Here is a 10430-nt window from a genome sequence, read left to right as displayed (position 1 = left end):
AGGGGCCCCTTCCCTGCTACAGGCGCTTTACCCTGAAAGGCGCTATAGCAAATGAACTCTGAGAGAAAGTGGGAGCACTGGTATACTGTAAGGAATGTGAGGTCATGAAAGGCGCTATATACATTAAACTAGTAATGTGCTGTGCAACCGGAGGGGCTTAAGCGAAAGGCGCTAAATGTGAAGGACACGTACAGCCTGCCTTGTGCCCTGTGCCAGCTGGGAGAGGCTCAGGACTAAGGGGGTAAGAAAATGACTGACTGACGTAAAGCTAAAAGAACTCGAGAGGCACTATACATATAAAACGAATGTGTAATTCAACAGCGGGCACAGAGCACAACTGCTGGCACCAAAACATCACATAATCAATGGCACTACACTACACTCACACAGGTGGGACAGCCTGGCACTCAGTGACCCACACTCGGATGTATGGCACAACAGTCCTCTGAGCTGTAGGTGCCAAGCTTTGCCCGGCCTGTTCTGTCCTTTTCATTCCACCAGAGTAACCGGGCCGAGCCAAACCCTGGCCGGGATGCCAGGCACACACACACAGTCCCACGCCAGGCCCCATTGAGAGCTGCCCGTCAAACCAAAAGGCACCCCATCTTTGAAATTTAAAATGCACAAAGACACAGGGAGAACACACAAAGTCAGCTACCTGATACACCAGAGCCCCTCGGGCACCCAGGGTGGCACAGTGCCCACTTCTATCTCAAGAGCGACCTCCGCATTAAAGAAAAAACTCAAGGAGGTGTGCCACCTGGCAAGAGCCGGCAGTAGCAGGACACTGAAGGACTGGCATATTTAAAACAAGGCATTTATTGAACATTGCATGGCATCGTTTAAGATAAAAAATATAAAGCTGGAATGTGAAACCGACAAAAAGGTTCAGTGCAACATTAAAAACTGACAGACAGACAAACAGACAGACAGACCGTGGAGCAGCGAAGGGGAACGACACGAAACATCAACATTGTCCTGTACAAAGGTGGTCGCCTTCTAGAAAACAGACGGCCGTCTCTCGTCGCCTCGTGTCACCTCTCGGGTCACCTCCCGAGTGCGTGTAAACAGTTAAGGCAGGATCGAGTCCAAGGGGCATGCGCCCGGCCGGCCCGGAGACCCCCACACACACAACCATTCCCCGGGCCATCGAGCTTGTCGCGATCGTCCTCTCCCCACAACCCCCGTAAGTCGGGGGTCCTCAGTACGCCTGGACCTGCTGTGGCAGGAGCTGGCAGCCGCTGTTCACGTGGTTGAGGACCTTCTGCTTGAGCTGCGCCACCTGCTCCCGCAGCAGGCTCGCCGTGGACGCCAGCTCCGTGTTCTGGTTCTTGAGGGACTTCACCTTGTCCTCCAGCCGGGAGATGCGCTCCAGCTTCCTCTTGCGGCACTTGGAGGCGGCGATGCGGTTCCGCAGCTTCTTCCGCTCGGCCTTGATGCGCTCCTGCGTGTCCATGTCGATGGGCGACAGCGGCGGGCTCTCGCCGAAGCTCTGCACGTCGGGCACCGTCTGCGGCTCGTCCTTGAGCGCCTGCAGGCGCAGGTGGCCAGGGGGTGGCGGCGGGAAGGGCACCGTGTCCGTCGAGTAGTTGACCGTGGTGGTGGTGACGGCGGCGGCGCCGAAGCTGCTCAGGTTGGTGTAGACGGGCGGCAGCTCGCCGGAGTGCAGGCTGACCGGGGCCGGCGGGTTGCCGTTCAGTTCCAGTCCTGCTGCTCCTCCTCCCGCAGCTACTCCTCCTCCTCCGCCGCCGCCGCCACTCTGCGTGCCCAGTTGGTTCTGCTTGTGCAGGTCCTCCAGCGCCTTGACGAAGCCCTCGGCGAAGTCCTGCTCGTCACTGCCGGACTTGGGAAAGAGGAACTGCGCGCTGGGGGTGGTGGTCACCATGCCGTTGGACTGGATGATGAGGCGCTCGAGCTCGGGGGAGGCCAGCTTGAAGAGGCCGAGGTCGGGCGAGTGGAGAATGCCATCGGCGTCGCCGCGGAGGTGTGGCGGCGGCTTCATGGTGGCGGAGGTGGGCTCGTTCAGGTTCAGGCTCAGCTCCTTCTTCATCATGCTGCTGCTGCTGTGGTGGTGGTGGTAGTGGTGGTGGTACGAGGGGGCGCGCTGGGCAGGAGAGCCGATCAGCACATCTTCGTGGTCGTCGTCGTGGTAGAAGGCAGTGTCCATCATCCGCCCGCCGAGCGGGTCGCCAGACGAGTTTAGGGCGGCCCCAGCGTGCTGGCGGGTGTGCGCGCGCGATCGGCTTAACAAGCTAATCACGGAGGTCCGTTAGAAGCGGCGTCCCGTCCCGTCCCGGCCAGGTCGGCCGTGTGTTTGTTTTGATTTGGCTTTTGTTTTTTGGTTTTTTTTTTTCTTTTTCGTTAGGCCGAAGCGCCTTATAAAACGCCGCTCCAATTCCCCGTCTTGCCGACTCTACGAGGCGGCCGCCCCAGCGCCTTCTTTTCTAGCCTCCCAAATTCCATTATGTCACTTGAAAGGCCGCAGATTGGACAGAAATGACGTGCTCTTCCTGTGCAATTAGCATTCGGGGCGGGGCTTAGGCCCATCGCCATGGAGAAGCCGGGTAAACTGCAAACAGCGCGGGGCATTGTGGGTTGATGTCATAAGAAACGCGGCCCGAGCGGATGGGGGGAGGAGGGCGGAGTAAGGGGCGGGACTGGGAGTGGCGGGGTGGGACGGAGGGCAAAACACGTGGTATTGTGAGAAGCGCGCACGCGTCGGCACATCTCGCGTCACATTTATTTATGGACGAGCGCCTACGGAGCGAAATGGTGGGCGGCGGAGTTCGGAGACGGGCGAACGGGCAGCTGGAGCTGAAAGAGGAGTGAGGCGGCGGCTGAGGTTGGCATCGAGCGCGTGCCCAGATGGCGATTCGAAATACAAAAAAGGCTGCATTAGCGTAAGCCCCCTAATTGGACAGAAATGTAAGGCTTGACTTCAGGAGCTGGAAGCACAGAATGGGAAAGAAGAGCTGCGTCAGGCATTTGCGATCCTCAAACGTGGGCTTCAGTGTCTAAATGTCCCCGACCGTAACAGGAATGTGTCATTTGTCACCGCCTGATGGAGGGACAGTAAAGAGTCGAAAATCACCTCCCTGACTTTGACTTTTTACAGGTGGTCCTGGCCCCCAAGATTCAAAGATCAAGAATAGGTTCATATTGGTGATGAGTAACCTCGAGAGAGCGGATAACGACACCCCATATGCTGAAAAGGAGTAACTTTGACCCCCGTATCCCATTAAGGGGGGAGGTTGATGTCACCTGCACAACTTCAAGTCCTCCTGCTCAGTTTTGCTGAAGACACCAGTTGGTTTATCATCAGGCTGTAATGTTCTGCACAAACTATGGTCCAAAAAATGAGGAGTTTTAGGGTTTATCACTCCAGACATATGAGGGACCCCAAAAAGCTGGACGCCTGGCGTAGCGAGACATCAGGATGGGGGTTTCTAACTTCTTCAGCAGATGGAGTCTGTCTGGGCCATCTCCTTATGGCTGCTGGAAGGAGTGAAGGACAGGACAGCTGGAGGGAGCATTGCAATCCCCGATGGCCGCAGTCTGAAAAGACCCCCAGAGGCTGCTTAGTACACCACTGCCAAATGAGCCTGTAGCTGAAAGAGCTGCAAGAGAATCCCCTAGCGGGACGGGCAGAGTCATTCGTGGTGGCGTCCCATTCCGTCCCCATCCTCGGTTCCAGCCCACCCTCCCGTGTGTCCGGGGTCAGCGCCTTGTCACCCAGCTTTGTTCAGGCGTTGCCCCCATTATCAGCTGCGCACATCCAGGAGAGTCTCGTCTGAAGTCCGGCCTGCTCTGGCCCATCTTGTGCAGCGCCGCTTGTTCTTCATGTGGACCCCCCGGCACTTCTGCCAATACATTTTATTTATATAGCGCCTTTCCCAGGCTCAAGGCACTGTAGCTCTGCACATCCCCTCCTCGCTCTTGGGGGGCTCCTTGACACGACCCTTTTGTCTTGCTGATGCCGAGTTACAGGTGGTCTCCACTATTAATGCCACCTGTCACAGAGGAGTCCCATGAGAATGGCTGTAGAAGGCAAGGGCTGGGATTACACTGGAAATCCATGTTGTGGACGGTGAACAGGAAGGGAGACTGGACGGACCCCTGAGGTGCCCCCGTGCTGTCAGGTGGTCAGTGGTACAGGAGACCCCTAGCTTGTTCCCAAGCAGTGAGGCAGGAAATCCAAGGACCTGCTCCCGAGTGTGGTGCCAGCTGTGCCATCGCTTCATCATCTGCCCGCGTAGCAGCACAGAAACAAGTAGGCATTGAAAGTACCTGCAGGCTAGGCTGGCTTCCCACCGCCGAGTCCTGATGTGACCCTCGGTGAGTCACTTGAGCCGCCCTCCACATCTCCAGCTCTATTCATCTTGTTACGTGTGCTCCGTGATAATTACAGATGAAGAAAGGCAGCCCAGAGTGTGACATTTAAACACAAAGAGGCTCTCGCCATGCCACGCCACGTGTGCCAAGGCCAGCTGTCCTCGGTCTGATGCATCACCACACAGGCAAATGACAGAAAACGAGTTTGGAAAGGGGACCGCCAGCCCACGGAGGACAACAAGTAGACACAGATGAGGAAGACTTGACAATCGGGTGCAAGTCAGGGGCCACCCTTAAAAGAGGGTGCCAGGCCATCACAGTGCCAGTGGAAAAAACAGAAATCGTAAGGAGGGAAATCCAGCCAGACAGTGGGCAACAGTGCCATGAGAGGTGTGAGGTAGCAGAGCTAACCACCGTGGTGCCCCCAGAATCAGGGGTCCAGGGGCTGCCTATGTATGTTTGCTATTCCAAGGTCTGCCACTAGAGGGCCTCATGTCAGAGCCCTTTGGAGACCCGGGCAATGCACGCTCAGAATGTGCCAACATCACATGTCATGGAGTTGTTGGTCACACGTCACCTTAGAAAGATGTTGGTGGTGGCCATGGATGTCAGCAGGAGGGAGCGAGAGCAGCACAAGAGAAGACGAGAAGGACGTGATGGGGCATCGCATCGCCAGCACCTGATGGGTGTGAGAAGTGGCTGCTCATCATCGCCATCTGTGCTGGGCTTGATTTAAACTGGCATCGGTCACCTTTCTCTTAAGATAACATGGACATCAATGGCTTTGACCTGCTGAGCCGTGGTCTTCACACGTGGAGCCTCTGTGGGTGAGGGTGAGACCTCCAGGGTGCCATCCTCAGTCCACCCTGCAGAGCCTTCACTGGCTGCCAGCTGGTGACATTTGTGACCGCACGTGTGGATCCTGTTTTTCTACCCTTTTGTGCTCACGTGTCACTTGGCCGGTACTTTGCCTTGCAGGGCCCTCAGTGACATTGTGTAAAGACTTAATATAAAGTGACCAGCTCGGGGCCAGAGCATCCTTCAGGGGGCGGTAAGTGGCTCCCTTTGTCACATAAGGTGTTTGACGGACACCAGGGTTAGGGTTCACCTGGCACTTGCTCATCCCAAAGCCTTTGGCCCCAAGCCCCCCACGTTATTAAAAGACTGGGATCTCATGAGCTGGCGTACGTAGTCGACCGAGTGGCATGGGTATGACTTGTGTGTCTCCAGCTGACTGCTATGTGGCACCCATGTCACTGCAGGGTCCACAAGCCCTCACGCTGCCTTCCCGGTCTGCAGTGCTCAGTGGGCAGCAGGAGGAGGAGCCCACAACTCAGGGTGGGCACTGAGCTGAAACAAGCGCATGACGTGGGTGGGACAGCCAGACGTGGTGGGCCCCACAGAACAATCACTCGTCATAGGTGGTCACATGTGACAGAGACCCTTAACTCCCATGGATTGGTGCCCTCTTGTGTCCATGTTGGAGGTTTTATTTTATGTGCACCCTGCTTAATTCCCTCATTATTTCTTGTCACCTTTAATAATAAGAATAATAATAATAATAATTCTTTGCATTTCTACAGCACTTTTCTCACTACTCAAAGCGCTCAGTAATTGCAGGCTAAGGGCCGCCGTACTCAAGGGCCCAACAGAGCAGAGTCCCTTTTTGGCATTTACAGGATTTGAACCGGCAACCTTCCGATTGCCAGTGCAGATCCCTAACCTCAGAGCCACCGAATATCACCTGAACCCCCCAGCCTGAGCTCCGCCCACTCGCTATTCTCTGCTTCTTTAAAGATGGGGGCCGAGACCCTTCCACACGAGGCCCCTTAAACTGAACCTCTCTCACAGCTTGGGCGACACAGTCACCGCTGCTGAGTGTCTCTGAACTGCCCACCATTGTGTTATTTTCACAGAATGTCACATTCCTAAATCTGCTTTGGTGAATTCAGGGTCACAGGGGGCCAGAGGGTATTACAAAAGTCTCAGGGGGCACAAGGCAGGAATCAGTCACAGAGTGAGTGCCAATCCAACCTCTTTGGGAATGTGGAAGGAGCACAAGAGAAGTTGCCCTAACACCTGCGCCACCTCACCCTGTCCTCATATTAAAGACTTGGGTGGTTACGCTTTTATTCACCAGACGTCCATCCTTGCCTCGTCCAAGCCCAACTGAGCAGGGACACAGGGTGCCTGGAGCCAAACCCAGCAAGGATTGGGCACAAGACAGGTGGTGAACACATGGGACAAGATGGCATAGCCAATCCACGCAGCTTGTATGTCTTTGGCATGCACAGAGAATGCAGGACTTGAACCCCAGCCTCCTTCCTGGAAGGCAGCAGCACTTAGCACTCTGTCACCATGCCATCCCCCTGCCAGTTCATTTCCCAGCGCTGACCTTATTGGGTCGCTCATCTCGTCACGAGTGATGGCTTCACCTGAATATATACGTCGTCCGTTCTCATTTTCAACCAATCGACGGCATAAATGAAAACGAACGGCAGCCCGACAACTTCTCAATGAGCGCCTAATGCTGTGCTATGGAGTCGAAAGAGTTAAGCAGCGCGGCGTGCGTCACAGGTGCGCAGCTCTACACGTCTGCGGGGGCGGGGAGTGCAGTGACGTCATGCGAATGCGGAGGCAGCAGACAGCGCTAAAAAGGAGAGAGAGAGAGAGGGAGAGGAGAGAGAGAGAGAGAGAGAGAGAGACCCTCCGCGCACTCATGAGTGGCCACAGGAAATGGGGGTCGTTATTAAGCAGCACCGCGGCCCACCGGTGCCCCCCTAAATAGCCGATTCCTTTTACACCGGCTCCTGATGCTCCTCAGTATTTAATATTTGTACGCCTTTAATGCGCGGCCGCATTCGCGTAGCGATAACGATTTCTCCGTTTATCGGGCGAAGCCCGGGCTTTACCGGGGTCTCCACGCACATCTCTGCCTACGTCACACCCACCGTGGTCACCTACTTCCGGTAAGCACATCTCGGTTCAGGTTTCTCGATCGGCCCCGGGTTCAAGAAGAGATAGCAAAGCATAATGTTAATCCACACCACTAACGGCGGGTGGCCCTCAGAGCTGCTGTTGGCCACACATCATGCCAAGGGTGACTGGTCCTGCCAGTGTGACCCCAATCTAACGGAGTGTAGACAGTAAACTGATGGAAACCACTGGCCTGTACTCTGGAACGTTGTTCAATATGGAAAGGCGCTATACGCACTGACTTAATGAAGACCATATAGTGCAGAGACAGTCACACCTGGGCAGGGTGTTTGCGATACAAGGTGCTATATAACGTGACTCGGACTCAGTCCACGGGCTGGGGTTCGCACTGTACCTCTAAGGTGGTCAGTATACACTGGTGCCATAGGTCACTGCCGAAGACCTCCAAGGGTGCTTGTGGTGTTCCACCCACAGTCCAAAGACGGGTGGCAGCCTTGGTGGATTGGCACTGTTAAGGTGGCCTGTGTGTGTTCACCCAGTGATGGACTAGCACCCTATCTAGTGCCTGATGAGATGGGCTCCAGCATCTGTTCGACCACCTCAAGACGAAGTGGGCTGCCAGTTCTCCACTCACTCTGGCACAGATGTGCCACCATATGAAACAGTAACTCACACTCCAGTATAAGAGGAGGGTGCCATGTAAAATGAAATCCACTCACTCCGGGTGTGTGGGCCGCTAATTACACGAATGCCAAGACCATATGAGCAAAGCGGTCATTTCTGAGAAATAAGTGCACTCATGAGGAGGGGCACAGAGGTTGGCATCACTACCTCGCAACTCCAGGAACCCAAAGTCCTGCCAGTCCACAGTGCAGTCCAGTGCCCTTCCACCTCCCAAAGATATTTAGCTTGGGTTACCAGGCAGCTCCAAGCTAGCCTCAAAACAGCCTGGTGTGCCAACCAAACTTCTTTCCTGCCTCAGACTGCCGATCACGGTGGGACTGGAGAGAAAGGGAAACAAAGGAACACGAAATGAACAAATCAGGAAATAAAATGAGCAGCTGGCATGGAGGAGGAGGCCAGGTAGGCTGATGTGAGGCATGGCATCTCGAGCAAACCACTGATCTGTCCTCAGAGGATGTAAAGCACAAGCTCAGCCACCGCCCTGGGTGACCCTCTGTCACACAATGCTGCCCTGACTTGTCCCTCATTCTCCACCTTACACAGTAGAGCCCCCTGCTGGTGGAGGAAGACCTCTACTTTGCAAGACCTCAGATGATGCCCGTGGCTGTAAACAGGTACCTCTGCCCTGTGCACCCGCTACCCAAACAATGCAAAGACAGCTCTGACCCAACCATGTGCAGCTTTTTTGGAGTGGCATTTTGTTATACAAGTTTGTGTGCCAATGTTTTGTCTGCCCGCCTGAGGTCCTGGCACCAGCCTGCACTCCTCCACTTGAGGGACAGGAGACTCTATGACTGCCCATCATGACACGAAATTGTGAAATGGAGTAATGAGGTGCCAATGTCACCAACTGCTCAATGACAACTGAAATGACAGCAAAGGCAGCACCTCATGCCCGTCACCCGGGCAATTCAAAGTTAACGGTGACCTTCATAAATGTGGACAGGTCACCATCCTGCTCTGGCTGATCGAGTTGCTAGGCTACAGCTGGCAGAAATGGACGTCTCTTTGCCCATCTGCCATGTTTAACACACACATTTCCTGGCACACGACACTCCGATTTTGAGGGGATGGGCACGCTGCCAGGTTCACTACCTTTTCTGTTGGTCAGTCCAGTAAATCCCCCCCCATGCACACCCTAACACCAAGACTTTGGCTTCGCTGTACCTGCTGCCTTTTGTGACAGCCAGTTTTCAGAGAGCACATTGTGTGGCATCATCATGGCACTGACAAGTCTCATTGCACCTCAGGCACTTGACATTTGCACTGACTTGCTGTGCCTAACCTCGCCTGCAGGGGGCGCCAATAACACACATACGGACTGTACCCCTCTAATCAAAGCTCACGGATGTCCTGACTTGATGTTGGGCTCCGCGCATCTGTGTCACACAAGCTGGTGCCAGGCATGTGACAAAAGAGAAGCACTATGGCTGGATGGCGACAGCCGTGTGGCTTGGGTAACACAGGCGCCCATCCCTGGCAGAACAGCGCAGTCTCGTCACCTGACTGATCCAGACCTCAATGTCCCCAAGGCTGCTGGGTGACGCTGGAGCAGAGAGAGCACCAGGCCACCTGCCAGCCATTCTGGTGCCCCGCCCAAGCCACCATGACGCAGTTTGAGCAAGTGGGCGACTTTCCACACGTCTCACCACGGGGAGTCCCTACCACGAGGACGTGGGAGAACAGCAGCGTGGCGCACACATCTCGGCAAGCAGCAAGTCATGGAGGTTCCCTAATCGCTCAGCCAGCCACCCACATCCTTCTTGAGAGACAAAGCAGCGTAATGAAGCACCCTACTGGGGTGCACCACTGCGCCCCTAATGCCAGCGCATGCACACACACAAAGATATCAGCCCGACAGAGAGTGCCCACTGTACCACCACTAGCAGGCCCCACCTGGCACAGTCTGTGCTGCTCTGCCATTTCCACTGCTTTAAAATGCAGTCCCACAAGTCGCTGGCACAGGTTGCCTTTCTGCCAGTCCTCTCTGGTTATATTTAGTGCCTTTCATAGCAGCACAGATGGGCACAAGTCTTACTACCTAACCGTAAAACCCTCTGATGTGCCCAGTGAGCTATGCCAGGTGAATCAACGCTATCTGCAGAGTAAGAGGCATGCTGCCAAAGACCATAGCTGGCACACACATCCATGCACACAGTTGGCAGAACATTCAGATGCGTCACCAATAAAGTGTCAGAGACACGCAGACCAAACTTGGAGGAACAAAAGGGACAACAGCGTGGCACCAGCAGCAGCACAGAGGTGCAGGACCCACCCGTTTGGCCACAGTGGACACCTGAAATTGCAAAGTGCTTGCCAGTTAGCCTTACCATGTACTACCACAGTACCACCCTCTGGTGTTGCCCCAGAAATGGAGGACAATATTGTCAAAGATGAAAAGGGTGGCACAGTACAATGCAGTCTCATGAGACTGCAGGGGGCATCAGCCACTGTGGGACCTTCCAGAATCTGCCATC

General features: G+C 55.0%; 1 protein-coding gene across 1 annotated transcript; it reads right to left on the bottom strand.

Moving 5' to 3' along the window:
• Positions 1-801: 801 nt before the first annotated feature.
• On the bottom strand, positions 802-2424 carry jund (JunD proto-oncogene, AP-1 transcription factor subunit). Its single transcript, XM_039767198.1, has one exon. The coding sequence runs from the start codon at positions 2168-2170 to the stop codon at positions 1202-1204; it is 969 nt and encodes a 322-aa protein (XP_039623132.1). The 5' UTR covers positions 2171-2424; the 3' UTR covers positions 802-1201.
• Between the last annotated feature and the right edge of the window lie 8006 nt (positions 2425-10430).

This window comes from Polypterus senegalus, chromosome 10, assembly GCF_016835505.1.
Source record: "Polypterus senegalus isolate Bchr_013 chromosome 10, ASM1683550v1, whole genome shotgun sequence".
In the NCBI taxonomy this organism is placed as follows: Eukaryota; Metazoa; Chordata; class Cladistia; order Polypteriformes; family Polypteridae; genus Polypterus; species Polypterus senegalus.
This window is presented reverse-complemented; position numbering and strand designations above follow the sequence as displayed.